The following is a 23,741-nucleotide window of genomic DNA, read 5'->3' on the forward strand; positions in this document are numbered from 1 at the left end:
TCGAATCAAGATATTATAAGATTATGTGCCAAAACCTGTTATTTTATTCTTAAAAGACGCCGAGAAGTTTTATATTGTAAATAATAATTGAATACTTTTGTTGTATAATTTTACCATTCAAGTTTAATATCTATTATGTACACATAAATATTGTTTTAGTTGATTATCGTCTCTCGTAAATCTGTACAGATGTATACAGAATGTATCTTTTATGAATGTATTGTGTAATTTTATACATAAGGTGAGACGTAAATAAAATAGGCTTGGATTGAATTGAATTGCGACAGTAAATTCAGTCCGTCAGACTTTTCTTCCTAGGTAATCATGGCAAGTCTATGGTATCAGGTCCGTTCAATATACTTTCGCACCCTACACGTTCGCACCTCGCACGTTCGCACCCAAGGTCCGTTCGCACTCTACACGTTCGCACCCAATTTTAATTCAAATTCCAGTTGAATAATTGGAAAATCATCATTGTTTTTTTTAATTGCTTTCGTGTAAATACTGAATGTATTTATAGCTTGGTATATGAGTAAAAGATTGAAGATAAGTGAAAAAACACAAAATATAATTGGTTTTTAACAGCTGGGTCCCTTTGATCTGAAACAATGAAACAATAAAATATAGCAATACAATATTATAACCAAAATATGATAAAATTTAATCAACACACAAGTCTATGACCATAATTTTACTAGGAATGTATTAAAGTCCCTGGATAAACTATGAAAATAAGTCCATAGCTAGTAAAATGTGCCTGGTACTTATTTTTATAGTAAAAGTTTTATATATATCTTTTATTTCTCAAGACATTCTTTAAAACTAATCAATATCAGAATTGAGAAAGCCGGAACATTTGTAATAATCATAAAAGATCATAAAAATCTGTGATATCAATTTTCCTTGGGGAAAAGTTGGACTTGTTTCTGTATTGGTATACGTTACAAATTAAGGCTAAAATCTTGTTAGGACAAAAACATTTGTTTTACAAGTTAACGGGCGACAGATCATGAGGTATGGTAAAAAGTATCATTATGAGATTGTCTCCCCTTATTTTTGCACCTGTGTCACGTGATGATGACTTCCTGTTTTGGAATGTAAACGAAGGTGTAAAACAGTTAAATGCAAAATGATACAATATCACGGGGCTACGTTGCCCCTGATATGTATCCTATTGTGCTGTTTAGTAAAATATTCTTATGAGGATCAGGTCGTAGTCAGCACACGCCATGGCTCAGTGAGAGGTTTCAGCATTCCCTCTCACTATTCAAGATATGACAACAGAAGAATTAATATATTCCTTGGTATCCCATATGCGAAAAGACTTACACAATATCTAGACTGGCGCAGAGAGTTCCGTTTTAATGTAAGTGATATAACCAAGGACCATTATTTTTTTTATAAATTCGTAGCTGTAAGCTAACACACAGGTGCGCTGGTTTGTCTTGAGTGATTAACACAACCATATTTGACAGTTATACACTAATTCCTTATTAAGAACCTTGATAAAAGTAGAAGTCTATTATGCTACTGTAGAATTTTCATAAGTGAATACTGTCATGACTGTAATGTACACAAACCGATGGTAAATATAGGTTGATTGATTGTTGATTGCTCTATGTCCAGTGGCAAATATTTCTAGGACATTCAGGACGAAAACATTTAAAACAATGAATAGGTAAGTCAATCCTGATATAAGTGTTGACTGGGATGTTTGTCTATGAAAAGGACATATATATGTTACAGTGACTTTGTGTAATCAGGGATTATGTTGAATCCCTGATTTTTGTCGAGCCTGCAACTTTTGTTGCAGAAAGCTCGACATAGGGATAGTGATCCGGCGGCGGCTACGGCGGCGGCGGCTACGGCGGCGGCGTTAGCTAACTTCTTAAAAGCTTTATATTTTAGAAGGTAGAAGACCTGGACGCTTCATACTTTGTAAATAGATGCCTCATGTTACGAACTTTCTGTCAGTCACATGTCCAATGTCCTTGACCTCATTTTCATGGTTCAGTGACTACTTCAAAAAAAAGTTAAGATTTTTTGTAATGTTAAATTCTCTCTTATTATAAGTAGTTGGATAACTATATTTGGTATGTGCGTACCTTGCAAGGTCCTCATGCCCGTCAGACAGTTTTCACTTGACCTCGACCTCATTTCATGGATCAGTGAACAAGGTTAAGTTTTGGTGGTCAAGTCCATATCTCAGATACTATAAGCAATAGGTCTTGTATATTCAGTGTATGGAAGGACTGTAAGGTGTTCATGTCCAACTGGCAGGTGTCATCTGACCTTGACCTCATTTTCATGGTTCAGTGGTTATAGTTAAGTTTTTGTGTTTTGGTCTGTTTTTCTTATACTATATGCAATAGGTCTACTATATTTGGTGTATGGAATGATTGTAAGGTGTACATGTCTAGCTGACAGGTGTCATCTGACCTTGACCTCATTTTCATGGTTCAGTGGTCAAAGTTGAGTTTTTGAGTTTTGGTCTATTTTTCTAATACTTTATGCATTTGGTCAACTATATTTGGTGTATGGAAATATTTTATGATCTATAAGTCTGTTACGCAGGTTTTATTTGACCATGACCTCATTTTCACGGTCCATTGCTAAGTGTTAAGTGTTTGTGTTTTGGTCTGTTTTTCTTAATTTATAAGCAATAAGTCAACTATATTTGTTGTATTGAAGAATTGTTAGCTGTACATGTCTGCTTGGCATGGTTCATCTGACCTTGACCTCATTTTCATGGTTCATTGATCAATGTTTCGTTTCTTGGTTAATGTTGAGTTTATGTGACAGTTGTAATAAAGCTTTATATTTAGGTCTATCAACATAATATGAATGATTAGTAAAGAAGGCGAGACATTTCAGCGTGTGCACTCTTGTTCAGGGAATATGTAGAATCACTAAGATCATTAGTAATTATATATAATCCCTGAAAATGACCAGTGATTTTACATAAACACTGAACATTTTAATAATTTCTACCAATTCCCTAATATAATTTCAGGGATTGTGAATAATTTAAGGATCCTTTGTTTGATAAAAAAATTAATAGATATAGACATATTATCATTTTTTACTTTTATTTTCCTTGCCAGATGAAATTATTTTGCTTTTGAACACAGAGGATGGTCTTAAAGATATAACCAACACAGAGTTTCGAGATAAAGTTGAAGACTTCAAAATTAATAATATCAAGATTCCCTTTATATGTATTGTTTGTTTATTAAAAGCCAGTGTCAAATGGATATTCATTTTCTATTTGTAAATCAACAGAGCATGTTATTTGTGGTACATATAAAACAAATGGTGAAGAAGATTATAGTATAGAACAGCTGGTTTTTTTTTTGTGTTTATTTTTGTCCAAATGAACAAGAAATTCAAACAGAGAGAACTTACGCATCTAAATATATAGAAAAACTAAGAATTGACAATTAGAACAAAATTTTAGAGGGAGCTTGCATTTGGTGAAATATTCTCATAGCAATTCCACAGGGTAAAAAGGGAAAGGGAATCCCAAAAAACATAATGGTAATTGTTCACCAAAAGTTGAAAAAGGATATTGTATGGCCAAAAATAGCATAGAGAATGTTTTTTCTAAAATGTGGATATTGTGGTAAAAAATAGATGTGAAGCATATTATGTTAATGTATTGTGTTTAACATTTTAATTTACTATTCCTTCATTTCAGTTATTATGTATAATCCCTGATGTTTTTTCTAGTGATTATACATGTACATAAGTCCCTGAAAATTTCAGGGATTCTACATAATCACTGATTATACAAATTCCCTGTAACATATACATGTATATGATCAAACCACAGGTTAATTATGTTATGTATAGATTCTACATTCACACGCAAAACACAATATTTTGGTGATAAACACAAAACTTAAGATAGAATTTTAAGATAGAATAGGAGAAGACACCTCCTTTAATGTGTTTCAGAAAATAAAAATAAAAACTAGGGTTACAGGACTCGTGATGCACTACAAATCAGGTAAGATCAGAACACATTGACTGTCACATTCCTATTTAAAAGTTAATTTGTTCTTGTTATTTGCTTTATATTCCCTTATACAATGTACATGTATATATGGCAAAGATGAAACAAATGGAATTAAACAAAAAATACCCTTTATTTGTAAAAAAAAAATAAGTTGTCAAAAATATGATTTAAGTTAATTTAACACAAGCTTGCACTTTAACTTAATCAATTATAATTCTATGGTTATATAATACATTGTACTGAATGTTAAGACACAGAAAAAATGTAAGTGTTACTTTTAAATTTTACAGAGACCAGATAAACCAAGTTGGTCAGGGACTTGGGATGCCAGTTATTATAGACCAGCATGCCCACAACATATGTGGCATGTCAAAGAAACTGTCCCAGGATTCAACAAACAAAATGTCAGTGAAGACTGTCTATACATGAACATATTTGTACCTCATGTAAGTATAGTTTGGCTTTTATAACAAGATCTGTAAATGTTTAAGATTGAATAAAGAAAATAAAACAGACTCAAAATGCATATTTAGTGAACAATGAACATGTAGATCTGAGTGTTATGTGATCTTAAGTCAGGATCACAACAGTATCCTGGTGTATTTAACTAGTGACTTATTTATGTTTTATAGGATACAGATGAGATGTCCAGCAACAGTCCTACATTGTATCCTGTTATGGTGTTTATACACGGTGGTGGCTTTGTTGTCGGAGCATCACAACAGTATCCTGGAGTATTTAACTAGTGACTTATTTATGTTTTATAGGATACAGATGAGATGTCCAGCAACAGTCCTACATTGTATCCTGTTATGGTGTTTATACACGGTGGTGGCTTTGTTGTCGGAGCATCACAACAGTATCCTGGAGTATTTAACTAGTGAATTATTTCTGTTTTACAGGATACAGATGAGATTCCCAACAACAGTCCTACATTAACATTGTATCCTGTCATGGTGTTTATACACGGTGGTGACTTTGTTGTCGGAGCATCACAACAGTATCCTGGAGTATTTAACTAGTGAATTATTTCTGTTTTACAAGATACAGATGAGATTCCCAGCAACAGTCCTACATTGTATCCTGTCATGGTGTTTATACACGGTGGTGGCTTTGTTGTCGGAGCATCACAACAGTATCCTAGAGTATTTAACTAGTGAATTATTTATGTTTTATAGGATACAGATGAGATTCCCAGTAACAGTCCTACATTGTATCCTGTCATGGTGTTTATACACGGTGGTGGCTTTGTTGTTGGAGCATCACAACAGTATGCTAGAGTATTTAACTAGTGAATTATTTCTGTTTTACAGGATACAGATGAGATTCCCAGCAACAGTCCTACATTGTATCCTGTTATGGTGTTTATACACGGTGGTGGCTTTGTTGTCGGAGCATCACAACAGTATGCTAGAGTATTTAACTAGTGAATTGTTTCTGTTTTTACAGGATACAGATGAGATTCCCAGCAACAGTCTGATATTGTATCTTGTTATGGTGTTTATACACGGTGGTGACTTTGTTGTCGGAGCATCACAACAGTATCCTAGAGTATTTAACTAGTGAATTGTTTCTGTTTTACAGGATACAGATGAGATTCCCAGCAACAGTCCGATATTGTATCTTGTTATGGTGTTTATACACGGTGGTGACTTTGTTGTCGGAGCATCACAACAGTATCCTGGTGTATTTAACTAGTGAATTATTTCTGTTTTACAGGATACAGATGAGATTCCCAGCAACAGTCCTACATTGTATCCTGTTATGGTGTTTATACACGGTGGTGGCTTTGTTGTCGGAGCATCACAACAGTATCCTGGAGTATTTAACTAGTGAATTATTTCTGTTTTACAGGATACAGATGAGATTCCCAACAACAGTCCTACATTTACATTGTATCCTGTCATGGTGTTTATACACGATGGTGACTTTGTTGTCGGAGCATCACAACAGTATCCTGGAGTATTTAACTAGTGAATTATTTCTGTTTTACAAGATACAGATGAGATTCCCAGCAACAGTCCTACATTGTATCCTGTCATGGTGTTTATACACGGGGGTGGCTTTATTGTCGGAGCATCACAACAGTATCCTAGAGTATTTAACTAGTGAATTATTTATGTTTTATAGGATACAGATGAGATTCCCAGTAACAGTCCTACATTGTATCCTGTCATGGTGTTTATACACGGTGGTGGCTTTGTTGTCGGAGCATCACAACAGTATCCTGGTGTATTTAACTAGTGAATTATTTCTGTTTTACAGGATACAGATGAGATTCCCAGCAACAGTCCTACATTGTATCCTGTTATGGTGTTTATACACGGTGGTGGCTTTGTTGTTGGAGCATCACAACAGTATGCTAGAGTATTTAACTAGTGAATTATTTCTGTTTTACAGGATACAGATGAGATTCCCAGCAACAGTCCTACATTGTATCCTGTTATGGTGTTTATACACGGTGGTGGCTTTGTTGTCGGAGCATCACAACAGTATGCTAGAGTATTTAACTAGTGAATTGTTTCTGTTTTTACAGGATACAGATGAGATTCCCAGCAACAGTCTGATATTGTATCTTGTTATGGTGTTTATACACGGTGGTGACTTTGTTGTCGGGGCATCACAACAGTATCCTAGAGTATTTAACTAGTGAATTGTTTCTGTTTTACAGGATACAGATGAGATTCCCAGCAACAGTCCGATATTGTATCTTGTTATGGTGTTTATACACGGTGGTGGCTTTGTTGTCGGAGCATCACAACAGTATGCTAGAGTATTTAACTAGTGAATTGTTTCTGTTTTACAGGATACAGATGAGATTCCCAGCAACAGTCCGATATTGTATCTTGTTATGGTGTTTATACACGGTGGTGACTTTGTTGTTGGAGCATCACAACAGTATCCTGGAGTATTTAACTAGTGAATTATTTCTGTTTTACAGGATACAGATGAGATTCCCAGCAACAGTCCTACATTGTATCCTGTTATGGTGTTTATACACGGTGGTGGCTTTGTTATCAGAGCATCACAACAGTATCCTAGAGTATTTAACTAGTGAATTGTTTCTGTTTTTACAGGATACAGATGAGATTCCCAGCAACAGTCTGATATTGTATCTTGTTATGGTGTTTATACACGGTGGTGACTTTGTTGTCGGAGCATCACAACAGTATCCTAGAGTATTTAACTAGTGAATTGTTTCTGTTTTACAGGATACAGATGAGATTCCCAGCAACAGTCCGATATTGTATCTTGTTATGGTGTTTATACACGGTGGTGACTTTGTTGTCGGAGCATCACAACAGTATCCTGGAGTATTTAACTAGTGAATTATTTCTGTTTTACAGGATACAGATGAGATTCCCAGCAACAGTCCTACATTGTATCCTGTTATGGTGTTTATACACGGTGGTGGCTTTGTTGTCGGAGCATCACAACAGTATGCTAGAGTATTTAACTAGTGAATTATTTCTGTTTTACAGGATACAGATGAGATTCCCAGCAACAGTCCTACATTGTATCCTGTTATGGTGTTTATACATGGTGGTGGCTTTGTTGTCGGAGCATCACAACAGTATCCTAGAGTATTTAACTAGTGAATTATTTCTGTTTTACAGGATACAGATGAGATTCCCAGCAACAGTCCTACATTGTATCCTGTTATGGTGTTTATACACGGTGGTGGCTTTGTTGTTGGAGCATCACAACAGTATCCTAGAGTATTTAACTAGTGAATTGTTTCTGTTTTACAGGATACAGATGAGATTCCCAGCAACAGTCCGATATTGTATCTTGTTATGGTGTTTATACACGGTGGTGACTTTGTTGTCGGAGCATCACAACAGTATCCTAGAGTATTTAACTAGTGAATTATTTCTGTTTTACAGGATACAGATGAGATTCCCAGCAACAGTCCTACATTGTATCCTGTCATGGTGTTTATACATGGGGATGGCTTTGTTGTCGGAGCATAACAACAGTATCCTAGAGTATTTAACTAGTGAAATATTTATGTTTTATAGGATACAGATGAGATTCCCAGCAACAGTCCTACATTGTATCCTGTCATGGTGTTTATACACGGTGGTGGCTTTGTTGTTGGAGCATCACAACAATATCCTGGTGTTTTTCTGACAGAGAGAAAGATAGTAGTTGTCACCTTTAATTATAGGCTTGGACCACTTGGTAATTCTTTGTGAATAATATATTCTGATCAATCCTTTATTGATACTACTTTTTTAAGTGTTATAAATACACATTCACACACAACTGTAACTGTAGAAAATGGAGATTCCCAGTAACAAATTCTGCATATATTTAAAAGGAGTATTGGGTAAACATCTATGCAATAAAAAAAATAACAAACAAGAATGTGTCCACAGTACACGGATGCCCCACTCACACTATCATTTTCTATGTTTAAAGGACTGTGAAATTGGAATAAATTCTCTAATTTGGCATTAAAATTAGAATGATCTTATCAAAGGAAACATGTATACTAAGTTTCAAGTTGATTGGACTTCTACTTTATCAAAAACTACCTTGACCAAAAACTTTAACCTGAAATTTGCACTATCATTTTCTATGTTCAGTGAACCGTAAAATTGGGGTCAAAACTCTAATTTGGCATTTAAATTAGAAAGATCATATCATAGGGCACATGTATACTAAGTTTCAAGTTGATTGGACTTCAACTTCATCAAAAACTACCTTGACCAAAAACTTTAACCTGAAATTTGCACTATCATTTTCTATGTTCAGTGAACCGTAAAATTGGGGGTCAAAACTCTAATTTGGCATTTAAATTAGAAAGATCATATCATAGGGCACATGTATACTAAGTTTCAAGTTGATTGGACTTCAACTTCATCAAAAACTACCTTGACCAAAAACTTTAACCTGAAATTTGCACTATCATTTTCTATGTTCAGTGAACCGTAAAATTGGGGTCAAAACTCTAATTTGGCATTTAAATTAGAAAGATCATATCATAGGGCACATGTATACTAAGTTTCAAGTTGATTGGACTTCAACTTCATCAAAAACTACCTTGACCAAAAACTTTAACCTGAAGCCAAAAACTTTAACCTGAAATTTGCACTATCATTTTCTATGTTCAGTGAACCGTAAAATTGGGGTCAAAACTCTAATTTGGCATTTAAATTAGAAAGATCATATCATAAGGAACATGTGTACTAAGTTTCAAGTTGATTGGACTTCAACTTCATCAAAAACTACCTCGACCAAAAACTTTAACCTGAAGCGGGACAGACGGACGAACGGACGAACGAACAGACGGACGAACGGACGCACAGACCAGAAAACATAATGCCCCTAAATGGGGCATAAAAAGTACAATAATAATAAAAAACTCGATATTATATGATCTCTAACTTGTGGCAGGCAAATGACAATTTTCAAGGTTTAACTTGAATACTCAAGTCAAGCTGCCCCTTTTTTATCCCAGTGATATGAAATTTAATGGTATAGAGAAGAATGCACAATGAAAACAATATGATCAGGAAATGCACTTAATCGGAAAAGATCTTTTAGCCAAATGTGAACTAATTCTAGAGATTAAAAGAGAAATTATGGAATGTGGGATATATATGTTTATGATAATATTTTGTTTATTTTTTAGGATTTCTGAGCACCAATTCTAGAGATTCATGGGGAAATTATGGGATGTGGGATCAAATAAGAGCATTGGAGTTTGTTAAAGAGAATATAGAAGCATTTCGTGGAAATCCTAATTTAGTTACAATTGCTGGACAAAGTACTGGAGCAGCTTGTGTTGGACTTCATCTATTGTCTCCAAGATCTAACAGTATATACATATTTGTCATATTTTATTACTTTTATCAATTTTCATTCCAAAAGTTACTACAAAGACTTCTGAAAATAACATTACTATGGAAAATTATAAACCAAAAGCCCTTAGCTTTGAAAGGATGTGTAATAAAGGCAGATAGACCTGCTGTTAATTATAATTAAAAGATTTTTATAATTGTGTAAGAAAGTTAAATATATTACAGCACACATTCATTCTTAAAAGGGAGGCAAAGGATAGAAAAGGGACATTCAAACTCATGAAAAAGACAGAAATAAAACTGACAACGCCATGGCTTAAAAACAGAAAAGACAAACACACAAAAACAGTACACAAAGATAATATAGAAAGTGAAAGACTGCGCAACACAAAATCCACCTAAAACATTAAAAACCTGAAATTGTTTGTATTCATTATAATTGTTGAGCCTGCAACTTTTGTTGCAGAAAGCTCGACATAGGGATAGTGATCTGGCGGCGGCGGCATTAGCTCACTTCTTAAAAGCTTTATATTTTAGAAAGTGGAAGACCTGGATGCTTCATACTTTGTTTATAGATGCTTCATGTTACGAAGTTTCCGTCAGTCACATGTCCAATGTCCTTGACCTCATTTTCATGGGTCAGTGACCACTTGAAAAAAAAAGTTCAATTTTTTTGTAATGTTTAATTCTCTCTTATTATAAGTAATAGGATAACTATATTTGATATGTGTGTACCTTGCAAGGTGCTCATGTCTGTCATACAGTTTTCACTTGACCTCGACCTCATTTCATGGATCAGTGAACAAGGTTAAGTTTTGGTGGTCAAGTCCATATCTTAGATACTATAAGCAATAGGGCTAGTATATTCGGTGTATGGAAGGACTGTAAGGTGTACATGTCCAACTGGCAGGTGTCATCTGACCTTGACCTCATTTTCATGGTTCAGTGGTTATAGTTAAATTTTTGTGTTTTGATCTGTTTTTCTCATACTATATGCAATAGGTCTACTATATTTGTTGTATGGAATGATTGTAAGGTGTACATGTCTAGCGGGCAGATGTCATGTGACCTTGACCTCATTTTCATGGTTCAGTGGTCAAAGTTCAGTTTTTGAGTTTTGGTCTTTTTATCTAATACTATATGCCATAGGTCAACTATATTTGGTGTATGGAAATATTTTATGATCTTTATGTCAGTCGCGCAGGTTTTATTTGACCGTGACCTCATTTTCACGGTTCATTGCACAGTATTAAGTTTTTGTGTTTTGATCTATTTTTCTTAAACTATAAGTAATGGGTCAACTATATATGTTGTATAGAAGCATTGTTAGCTATACATGTCTGTCTGGCATGGTTCATCTGACCTTGACCTCATTTTCAAGGTTCATTGGTCTTTGTTTAGTTATCTTGGTTAATGTTAAGTTTATGTGACAGTTGTAATAAAGCTTAGCTTTATACATAGGACTATCAACATAATATCAATGATAGTATAGAAGGCAAGCCATTTCAGCGTGTGCACTCTTGTGATACATCTATCTAGATATTTTAAAGAGTTGTTTTTTATTTTAGGATTATTTGTGAGAGCTATTATGCAGAGTGGATCTGATCTTAGTGAATGGGCCATTATAAAGTCTAACGATGATGCCAAGTCCTATGCTATAGATTTAGCAATGGAAATAGGTTGTCCTACTGGAGACATGTCTAGATTGGTTAACTGTCTACAAGTATCTAGAACAGCTGATGAAATTGTAAACGCCTCATCATTGGTTAGACTGAAGGTATATTCTTATAAAAAATAACTTTTCAAATTAAAAACCCTGAATAATGATGAATAAGGGTAAATGAGTTTGGATTAACCTGCTGGTGTATAAAGTTCTGACACTTATAATATGTCAGTGATATTGTCATTAAAACAAATATTTCTCATTATCCCTATTTTGTGCATTTTCCTTTGATCTCTTTTTGTGATAATTTATCATATCATGCTACTCGCTTGAGATAGAAAATTATCGCTAGAAAACAAAGCAAGCACGTGGCGTTCCTAGCAAAATTGACATGAAATTGACAACATCGTCATAGTAAAAATAGCGATAAACAGATCATCATTGGTCATCTCAACTCGATTGCCTTTCTCATTGAGATGATCAACGATAATCTATAATTATTGGCATAGATGAATTTTTATATATTGGGAGCCTAAAACAATCATTTAAAAAATAAGGAGATGTATGTGGTATGATGGTTGATGAGACAACAATCCATCAAAGTTCAAATAAAGTGGATGTAAGCAATTATAGGCAACTTTTCAGCCTTCAACAATGAGAAAACCCCATACTGTATGAAATGCTTCAATCAAGAAAACTAGCGGCTTAATTGTTCAATGATGTATGCAATTCCATAAAGGAAACTTCCAACAGGTTTTGACTTTACAACACATATAACACACACAAAATTTTAACACATGGGAAAAGGAATACTTTGGTTTCCTTTATTTTTCATAGATTGAGGAGTGAATCATATTTTCTTGGATATTTAATTTTATGGTTTTACCCAGATTTGCATTTAAGTCTAGAAATTTGTTTTTAGTTGAACATTTTAATTTGTGGTTCACCTCCACCCATGAAATGCGTGCAAATTGGTATGGCAAAAATAATAATGAATGTACAGTATCCAGAATATAATATGAGTTATTTCTTCTCTGTTGTAGCCAGCATCAGTAGGAAATCCCTGGGGACCAGTTGTAGACATTGGACAGGGAGCTATGTGGGCTTTCCTTCCTGAAACTCCAAGATCAATGAGAAGTCAAGAAAGATTCAAATTATTTGAAGTTATGGCGGGGCTCAATAAGGATGATGGATCATATTTTATACGTGAGTGTTTTTGTTGGCCGTCCGTTTGTATGTTAAATTGACAGAGACAATTAACATTAAGTTTTACTATTTTAACGAATATATATTGAGATGAGCCTATAAATGAACGAGACAGTACTCAAACAACACTAAAAACACATCTAAGTTCAGTATACAATATGGTCTTCAACAGTAGACAGATGTTTTATACAATATGTCTAGGTCTGAATCACCACAATTCTAAAAAAGTTTGTAAAAAAACCTAAACTAATTTCAAATAAAGGCAACAGTAGTATACCGCTGTTCAAACTCATAAATCCATGGACAAAAAACAAAATCGGGGTAACAAACTAAAACTGACGGAAACGCATAAATATAAGAGAGAACAACGACAAAACACAACAATGTAACTAACACACACAGAAACGGACCAAGCATCAGACAAAATCCCACGAGAATAACAAATATAACATCAAAACCAAATACATGAATTTTGGATAGACAAGTACCGTGACACGTCTTATCGCAATGTCAATTTACACTAAAAAATAAGATCTACTTTCAATATTCAATTCTGCAAATGACACTAAACATAAAGATATGACATGAGACAACCATGGATGGGGCTTTTCAAAAATGAAAAAATTCAATTATATACATTGTATTTAGAAAAAAATCTGGATGTTTACAGACAATACATAGACTGAATATTTGAATATATTGTTAACAATAGCTTATATTGTTTTTTTCAGAGTTATAGCAATATAGTAAACATTCTTTTAAGATAAACTCCAAGTTGATGAAAATATTTTCAGAATATGATTAAAAGTAAAGAAATGAAATTCTGAATGCTTGTTTTTACTAATTAAAAATTAAAATTTAAAATTAAGAAATAAATTAAAAAAAAATATCTATCTTTACAGCTAATGTAAGAGATTTAGAAGAAGGAATTGAGAGTAACAAATTCGGTAACATCATAAATGAATTTCTGACTGATAGAAATGTGGAAGATTTATTCAACACAAAAGATGCTTTAGAGTTTGAGTATACATGGTGGCCACAGCCAGGAAATAAATCTATGATCAGACAGATGTTAATGGATGTAAGTAGGACCCCTGATTATGGCAGATTGATGTGAGAAAAAAAAATGTATTTGTTAATAATTGATATCTTGGTTTTGCCAAATTCTACATAAAAGCCTATGATAATTTTACATTTTGTTAACATCTTAATTCATGGTTATATCCATACAATATTTATGAATCTGAAGTAAATGTTGATGAAGAATTTTGATAGTATATGTTATTCTTGATCTTCACATGAGACATTGGCTCATATTTGCATGAAACATGGAAACTTAGAGTTTTCAGCAGTTTATTTGAACAAAAAACTGACAAGAATATTTCGTGACAATAACTGCTAACTATTCTCCTGTTAAATTTACATTTTGTATGTTTAGTCATATTTTGTTGTTGCTGAAATGGCTATTAATGGGAGATAACTCCTGCATTTTAATTAATGGCTTACTGGTTTTTGTTATAGATGATGACAGACTACATGTTTGGTACAGGTCTAGATGAAGTGGTGAAAGGGCAAGCCAAGCACAATAAAACATATGTTTATAACTTCAACTATTACTCATGGAATGATTATCAACCACCATGGAGAGGTATGTATATCAACATTTTATTTGCCTATTTATTTGGTTAAAAAAAAATTTAGATAAATATTATCAGTTACCCCGTAGTAAAAAATTAATGAGCCAAGAACTAAAAAACTCAAATAATGAAAATTTATAATTTTTGCATGCATTTCATTTATTATTACAATTTTGGGAAAATGAAGTCAAATGCCAGATAAGTTTTTGTTGTATCAGATATCAGAATGAGAGTTCTTGTTATTGGGATACTCACCCAGTCATATAACCTTATAGCAGGTTATTTTCATGGGTTGTAAATTTTCGCTTATTGTCGCAGATAGAACACAATCACCAAAATGAATTCTGCCAATTTAAAAGTGTACATGCAGAGGTATTGATTAAAGTTTTAAATCTGCCAAAATAATAACCGTAAACCTTATTCAACGAAAATCTCAAAATTGTATACCCCTGAAAATAACCCGCTATACGGTATTCACATTAATACTAAAAACTTTGCAATATCTGAATTAATAGTAGCCAAAAAAGGTGTAAAGGACAATATACAGCTCTTTACAGTAAACAGGTGTCTACATAATATATGTCAAGGTGTAGAGGACAATATACAGCTCTTTACAGAAAACAGGTGTCTACACAATATATGTCAAGGTGTAGAGGACAATATACAGCTCTTTACAGTAAATAGGTGTCTACACAATATATGTCAAGGTGTAGAGGACAATATACAGCTCTTTACAGTAAACAGGTGTCTACACAATATATGTCAAGGTGTAGAGGACAATATACAGCTCTTTACAGTAAACAGGTGTCTACACAATATATGTCAAGGTGTAGAGGACAATATACAGCTCTTTACAGTAAACAGGTGTCTACACAATATATGTCAAGGTGTAGAGGACAATATACAGCTCTTTACAGTAAACAGGTGTCTACACAATATATGTCAAGGTGTAGAGGACAATATACAGCTCTTTACAGTAAACAGGTGTCTACACAATATATGTCAAGGTGTAGAGGACAATATACAGCTCTTTACAGTAAACAGGTGTCTACACAATATATGTCAAGGTGTAGAGTACAATATACAGCTCTTTACAGTAAACAGGTGTCTACATAATATATGTCAAGGTGTAGAGTACAATATACAGCTCTTTACAGTAAACAGGTGTCTACACAATATATGTCAAGCTGTAAACACTCTGAATAGTTTTTCTTCAATTATGGAAGCAACATAATTTGTACAATAAGAATATCAAAATAATCTTGTACACATTGTATGTAATGCCTTGCTATGAAGTACATCCATAATATTACAGGTATAGCTCATGGACAGGAATTACAGTATATGTTTGGATTTCCATATATAAATCAGACCTACAAGGACCTGTTTGGAGTATACCCACGTCAACAGTATGATTATCAGGATAGAAATATGAGTGAATATATGATTAGTATGTGGACAAACTTCACTGCATCAGGGTAAGTTTTTGTGAAATATCAGTGAATATATGATTAGTATGTGGACAAACTTCACTGCATCAGGGTAAGTTTTTGTCAATGTTTTAACTTACATAGGTTGTATGATAGTCAATTAGCTATGACTTACATTACCAGTAATGATTATTACTGAAAGTAGTAAACTTTAATATAGAGATCCAATAAATTTACATTACTTTTTTATTAGATATACTACAAGACATTTATTTTACTTTATCTATTCTGAATTGCTAGTTTACAAATGACTAAACAAATCATTTATGCAAGGTGTTAAGGAAATTGATTAGATGTTGAATATATTTTGAAATAAATTACCATTAAACAACCTATTGTGTACCTAGTTGACTTTGCCATGGTGAGGAAAATCCTATTTAATAAATTATTCACATTTTAGTTGTTGAGTCTTCAATTCATTTTTTTTAATGAATAATTTGATTTCTTACTTTTAAAAGATAAAAGTGTTCTTGTGTTTTAATCTGTAATTATCTTTTTTCAGAAATCCTACACCAAAGACTTTTGACCCAGTTCTTCATTTTAAAAATGTTACCTGGTTACAGTATAATAACTTCAATCACAGCTATCTAGAGATAGGAAATACGTCTCGTAATTTGATAAACTATAGACAAAATCATTATGGATTTTGGAGAAAATATTTTCCACAGCTTTATAACAGACCTAACTGTAAGTCTATATTAAAGAGTGTTGTTATACCCCTAGAAGTTGGACTTTATTAACATACCTTGCTGTCTGCTTATCCAACAAAAAGTTTATACATACTTTTGTCAGAAACTACTGAACAGAATCAGAATGACTTCATGTATTGTCAGCAGTTTAACAGTGATAAGTAAGCAACTAAAACATGCTTTAAAATTATCGATTCTTTTCTATATAAAGACAGCCTTTATAAGATATTATTTTTGATGGCAATGTTTATTAATAAATACAGATTTCTTTCCAAATGGTTGATTTTGAGACATTCAAAACATGTTATCAGTTGCAGTAAATTACAAATTTTTTAATGTTGACAATTTTCTTGGTTATACCAGCTAAATATACACTGCACTCATAATAAACCAATGATAAAGTTTAAACTGAAACCACTTGTACTACTGTACACTGAAACAACCGGTACGGCCCAATTTTGTAGGGCAAAATTTTGCCCTGGAGATTTTAATGAGATTGGACGATGCTTTGTTACATAGCAACGTACAATATCAGAACATGTAAACAAACAGAACAATTTGTTTCCTGATGCATAGAAAAGCATTAATTAATGCATGAAATACATTCTTATTCTAAATTAAAGTAATCTGTTGCATTATATAAAGGAAAAAATATCGAAAGTGGTATCAATTTGACATTAAAATAAAATTCTACAAAATTTCATGAATAATTTTGGCACATCAATGTGACTTTATACAAAATGGATTTTTGTCGAGCCTGCAACTTTTGTTGCAAAAAGCTCGACATAGGGATAGTGATCCGGCGGCGGTGTTAGCTCACTTCTTAAAAGCTATATATTTTATAAGGTGGAAGACCTGGATGCTTCATATTTTGTATATAGATGCCTCATGTTACCAAGTTTCCGTCAGTCACATGTCCATTGTCCTTGACCTCATTTTCATGGTACAGTGACCACTTGAAAAAAAAGTTCAGATTTTTTGTAAAGTTAAATTCTCTCTTACTGTAAGTAATAGGATAACTATATTTAATATGTGTGTACCTTGCAAGGTCCTCATGCCCGTCAGACAGTTTTCACTTGACCTCGACCTCATTTCATGGATCAGTGAACAAGGTTAAGTTTTGGTGGTCAAATCCATATCTCAGATACTATAAGCAATAGGTATAGTATATTCGGTGTATGGAAGAATTGTAAGGTGTACATGTCCAACTGGCACGTGTCATCTGACCTTGACCTCATTTTCATGGTTCAGTGGTTATAGTTAAGTTTTTGTGTTTTGGTCTGTTTTTCTCATACTTTATGCAATAGGTTTACTATATTTGTTGTATGGAATGATTGTAAGGTGTACATGTCTAGCGGGCAGATGTCATCTGACCTTGACCTCATTTTCATGGTTCAGTGGTCAAAGTTAAGTTTTTGAGTTTTGGTCTTTTTATCTAATACTATATGTCATAGGTCAACTATATTTGGTGTATGGAAATATTTTATGATCTATATGTCAGTCGTGCAGGTTTTATTTGACCTTGACCTGGTTTTTACGGTTCATTGCTCAGTGTTAAGTTTTTGTGTTTTGGTCTATTTTCTTAAACTATAAGCAATAGGTTAACTATATTTGTTGTATGGAAGCATTGTTAGCTGTACATGTCTGTCTGGCATATGGTTCAACTGACCTTGACCTCATTTTCATGGTTCATGTTAAGTTTATGTGACAGTCGTAATAAAGCTTTATATTTAGGAGTATCAACATAATATGATTATCAATGATAAGTAAAGAAGGCGAGACATTTCAGTGTGTGCACTCTTGTTTTAGCTGAGGCTATAGTTTGGACAATACATTTTAACCTCTGAAAAGTTGTTTGAAAACATTGCTGGAAGGAAAAAGGATATTCCTTCTGATTTGCGATACCATTTCATCGTTTGTAGCATTAAAAAAACTTCATGCTTACAATGTGAAGTGCGGTATAATACACATAATTTGATTGGACGACTTATCAGATGCTGCAAAAGATCGGATCTCACTGGCTGTCTATGAACAAAGTTAGTAGTCAGCCAAGAACCAGCTTATGATAAAGTTTTAGTGTATCTTGAAATAATTTGGTATTTCTTTGTTGTTCACTGCATACAAATGATATTTCATGACATCTTATATTTATGGTCCAATATTTTTTTTTTCTTTTTCAGTCATTAAGAATACAGGTTCGTCCAGTACAGATGACCAGCAGAAGAATTATCAGATAGCCACATACTCCTTAGTAGGTCTATCTGTACTATTATCAGTTATAGTGCTCTCATTATGTATAGCAGTTTACAGGAGGAGGCCAAAGGACTATTGATAGATGTTTTAGATGAGGGTTCTGTCTTTTCATTTGTAATTTTGGTGTATGAGATTATGTACAGTTTAAAAGTATAATGTCACTGACATATATAATATATCTTCTTTGTCAAATATCTTGATTTTTTTGATTTATAAGCATTTAAAGTGCAGCTTTTGCATCCCTACTAATGTGCATTGGGAGCACATTTTAGATTGTAATCAGATTTCAGTAGACTCAAAAGCTTCCATAAATACTCTAATTTCAGGCATTCCATGGAAAATATAATTTTATGATATAACTTGATAACCAAATTCTTAACTTGAATTTATATATTTTCGGTACATAATAATACTATCAAAGCCAGTATGTAATTTTGCTTTAGTTCATAAAGCTTAAGGTGTCAAATATTTGTTTGTAAATTCTGTAAAATTTTATGTTCTTTGAACAAATTCAACTTTAACCATGATAAAGACCAAGCTTTCTCAAAGATTTGAAATCACATATGCTCAATTTATATAGTTAGATATTATCTGAATTGGAGTTGGTAAAGAAGTTATTTGGTTGATTAACTTAGTAAGTTGATCACTAGCATTTTATTGTTTTACTTTTGTTTGTTTTGGTATTGGTCAGTGCTGATTTTGTTTGGAAAATTAGAATTATAGATAAAAAAATATTCTAATTTAAATTTTAATAGAATTACAACTTGTAATCAGATGTATATTACCATGTAAATATTTCTCAAATCTAGATTTATTTTTTAAATCTTGATAAAACTGTCTTAATTACATTTTATCAAAGTCACTTTTCAGTATTCATTGTTTTATTTTGATGATCATTATGTTATTTTGTCTACTGCAAGCCTCTTTTACTATGAAAAGTGAGTTTAAATGAAAATTTCACAATTCATTTGTAAAATCTATACCCTATTTCTGTTACCTACTGGCATAACAGATTTTTCACATCTTTCATCTGTAATACTGCAATACTGCAGTATTATAACACCTCTCTGTCCAAATGAGTAAATATTTTACAAAAAATTATTACATTCTTGTTTTCTAATCGTTCAATAAACCCTTAAGATTTCTTATTCTTAAAATGTAAAACTATCCTATAGAGAAAAAGTGTCTATTTTTGTTGTTGATAAAACTCTTTTAAATTCAATCCTGATACATTTTTTATCTTCATTTTTTTTTCTATTTGTACATTCCTATTATGAAAGTCTATCTTTCACTGAGTCTGTGGCTCAAATAACTGCAGCAGGTTGTATGTCTTCCCTGGAAGACACATTTTCATGTAAATTTTGTATATAAAATATATTTTTAATGTTGTACTTTTAAATGTCAGGTTTTGTTTACAAATCTGTAGCAATATGTATATATCTTTAAACAGTCATTTTGTTTAACCTTTGTTTGTCCAATTTACAGTCATGTAATTTTATGTCTTTTCTATTTCATACATTCCATTTTAAATTACCATCAAAATTCATTTATTTTTGTTGATACCAATTTCTATGGATTTAGGAAAAAATGTATATTCAAGGATATTTGATTCTGTTGTTGTTGTTGACTATTAGGCAATACTTTTTCCATTGTCATACAGTCAGAGTTGATTGTTGTGTTGTGTTACAAATGTGCCATATTTGTATGTAGTTTTTGCAGTTGACTCTTATTATCTCATTTTTTTCCAATTCAATGCCTGCTCTTATAGAGAGATTTGAGATATTTTCAATCCTGATTTCTTAAAATTCCGGCTATATCAAATATTTTTGTTAGTGCCATCAATTTTGAGATATTTAGAGTTGACTGTACTTAACATAATCATTGTACTGTAGATTGAAGTTTACATTGTATTGTTATATATATAAATGAAATGACAAACATGTATTATTAGATCTGATTTCAAATAATTATGATGCAGAAAGTTATTGTTAGCAAAATTTACATATAAGGGGATGACGAAAGGTTATTGTTAGATCTGTCTTAAAATTAATTTACTATTAGTTGAAGAGGAGAGAGGTATGACAAGCATTTTAATTTGATTTGCAATCATTTGATGGTAAATAAAATTGAATGAATGATTGAAATCAAATTTTCTTTAGCCACACGAATAAAATGCATTATGCTGAGATATGTACTTTCGTGATTTTAAAAAGATATCTTTTTCAAAAGTCTTATAACTGAAACCTTAATTAAAGTAAAATTTCCCCACAGGTAAAAAACAATTTTAAAGACAGGGATTTTTTTTAATAACCACTGGACATGAGGCATACAAAAATCAAGTAATCAACCTTTTTGTTGTTAAATACAAATAAAATTATTATTTTGAAACAAAATTATGATGGTTCAGACTTTGAAATATATACTTGTCTGTTTGAGAAGCTATCAGTACTGTATTACACTGTTATGTTACAGGGTTGTTGGTTTATTATTTATTAAGAATTATTTTTAGATAGTAACACAGTATATGTAGTACTGTTTAAATGCATAATCAATTTTCTAATGATGTAAATAATACTATGTACATATCACAATATTATTCTCAGGTTTTTTGTTTGAGACTTGAAATAGACACTATGTAATCATAGTCCATTATTAGGCATTAGTTCAGTTATATACATGACCTGAAACAGTAGAAAGAATTATACATTTTCAGTGTCTGACATACCATAACAATTACCTTAATAAGGGAAATACAGAGTTAAGAATACAACAATAATGTACACAAAAATCCTTTATAGCAAAACTATTGAATATGTTCAAATCATTCCATTAAATCTATAAATATTTTATCATATATATCACAGTTTTATTGTTGTTATAATGTCATAATATGCAATCATAGTAATCAACACCCATTTTGTATATTTTTTCTACTAAAAGGAAAAGTTGATTTTTTTACATGAGATATCTACAAAACATATCAATTACTTTAAATAAATTTTACTATCTCATGATTTGTATGTTGTTGTCTATTTGACTTAAAACCCTGTGATTGAAATCAATGATGATACTTATATACATCTGTTACCCTAATGATGCTGAGCTACCTTTATACAAATTTTTATCCCTTTGCAACAAATATAGGAAGGATATAGACATTTTTTTTTTCTATTCCACTGCATAACACCTTGAAAAAAAATTGAATAAAAATACTCAATGCCAAAATCAAAAAAAGAAATCCATAAAAAATGACAAATCAAAAGTTATCAACATAATAAGTGAAAAACAGCTACTATATTCCTGATTTGTAACAGGCATTTTCCAGAAACAAATGGTTGGTTACACCTGGTTGTATAACTAGCTATCCTCTTGTTTGTAAACAGTTGTTTGTAGTTCCGTTAATTTAAAAAAAACTTTGTGAGCAAACCCAAGCAGACATAATAAGTTTAAAATGTGTAAACATACATTGCAGATATACAACACAACTGACTTAAAAAAATCAAACAAAAATACAAATCTAGCATAAACACCAACAAAAAATGTGAAGTAATCTCTCCAGCCTCTGTAGTTTTGTATTTGTAGTTGAAACTTTTGTAGGTTTGTGCTTTTTGTTATATATTGAACATCGATATATGACTGTTGCCGTTACATACCAGGTTTCTAAACTATTGGCACTGGATGTTTAACAGCCATCCATCTATTCATCTATCCAAACTTTTTTGTAACGCCTTACTCAATTGATTTGATATTTAAAAGAAAGTCCTATAACAAGAAGTTACAGATCCAGTTTGAGTTTTGTTCCTGTAGTGTTATTTTTGCAGGAATTTTCCTTGGATATTCTTACTGTAGTTCCTAAATAATTATTTTTTCGAAATTTTTTATATAGTCCTAATACAAGAAAATATAGATTTACATAGAGTTTCATACGATATGATCCATTTTTGGCAAGAGTTGCAATCCTTTGACCAAGAAAATTCCTTTGGAAATATTAATTTTAGTCCCCTTTTCTGTAATGTCTAAATGAATGGATACCAAACATACACTACTTTCACAAGAGATATAGATGCAGTTTGAATCTTATTCTGGATTAACAATTGTTACTGTAGTTGTGATCCTTGGACATACAAAGTTCATTGAAAGTATTAAGATTCCCCACTATTTCATATAATGTCTGAATTAACTACACACATTCCTATCCCAACGAGTGAAAGATTGAGATTCAGTTTCATTTTGGTTGAAAATTGTGGCTCTGAAACACAGAAAATTGCTTGTTAATATCAGTTTTTCACACTTTTTACTGTAATTGCTTAAATACATTGATTTGATTGTCAAAATAAGTCACAAATCCAGTTTGAATTTCGTTCTGCTAAGAACTTTCTGTACCAGTTATTGGTGCTTGTGCAAATAGAAATTGCATTAAACATAAGCATTAAATATAATAAAAATTTCATCTTTTAAACTTATTCTGACACAATTAACGATAAGCTGCAAAAAGAACGCAACTATTTGATCAGGGATTTTCCGTTTTGAATTTTCTTTCCAGTTCAGTATTTTTGTGATTTTACTTTTTTCTATAAGCTACAACTTGAGAATTTTGTCCCATATGAGTGTCAATTCGTCTTATGAAAACATTACAGCAAGAAATATATGGAACAAATGGCAGAGTCATCATATATAAACAGTTCATGTGAAACCAATAAAGTATAGTAGTTTTTTTTTGCAGTACCCCAACTTACCATATCCAGATTTCAGAAACGGATGAATTGACAGCCATATAATTTTATGTGCAGTCGAATCATTGAGAGATTGACCAAATGCAATACAAAAAGGGTACAAAACTCCTACTTCAAGTGTCATTTCTGAAATGAAATTTGTGTTTGACCTGGTTACTTTGTGTAATGATGTTTTAGAGGAGTATGACAGACTCCAACAAAAAGGTCATTTTGATCTACAGTGTACTCTTCTAATTCATTTA

The 23,741-nt window shown here is 32.2% G+C and overlaps 1 protein-coding gene across 1 annotated transcript; it reads left to right on the forward strand.

Annotated features, from left to right (window-relative positions):
• Positions 1–1,069: 1,069 nt before the first annotated feature.
• LOC143045757 (acetylcholinesterase-like) lies at positions 1,070–21,777 on the forward strand. Its single transcript, XM_076218484.1, has 11 exons — positions 1,070–1,366; positions 4,309–4,464; positions 8,041–8,203; positions 9,660–9,845; positions 11,397–11,605; positions 12,535–12,697; positions 13,600–13,778; positions 14,219–14,345; positions 15,650–15,812; positions 16,327–16,511; positions 18,694–21,777. Exons 1-11 carry the CDS (start codon positions 1,130–1,132, stop codon positions 18,843–18,845), a joined length of 1,920 nt encoding a protein of 639 aa, XP_076074599.1. The 5' UTR covers positions 1,070–1,129; the 3' UTR covers positions 18,846–21,777.
• Positions 21,778–23,741: the final 1,964 nt, after the last annotated feature.

Source organism: Mytilus galloprovincialis, chromosome 9 (assembly GCF_965363235.1).
Source record: "Mytilus galloprovincialis chromosome 9, xbMytGall1.hap1.1, whole genome shotgun sequence".
NCBI classification, from domain to species: domain Eukaryota; kingdom Metazoa; phylum Mollusca; class Bivalvia; order Mytilida; family Mytilidae; genus Mytilus; species Mytilus galloprovincialis.

Coding starts and splice junctions, on each gene's coding strand:
- LOC143045757 (XM_076218484.1), top strand. CDS start 1,130: ATGATACAATATCACGGGGCTACGTTGCCCCTGATATGTATCCTATTG. Junction 1,367..4,308: donor GCAGAGAGTTCCGTTTTAAT/GTAAGTGATATA, acceptor TAAATTTTACAG/AGACCAGATAAACCAAGTTG. Junction 13,779..14,218: donor TCAGACAGATGTTAATGGAT/GTAAGTAGGACC, acceptor TTTTTGTTATAG/ATGATGACAGACTACATGTT.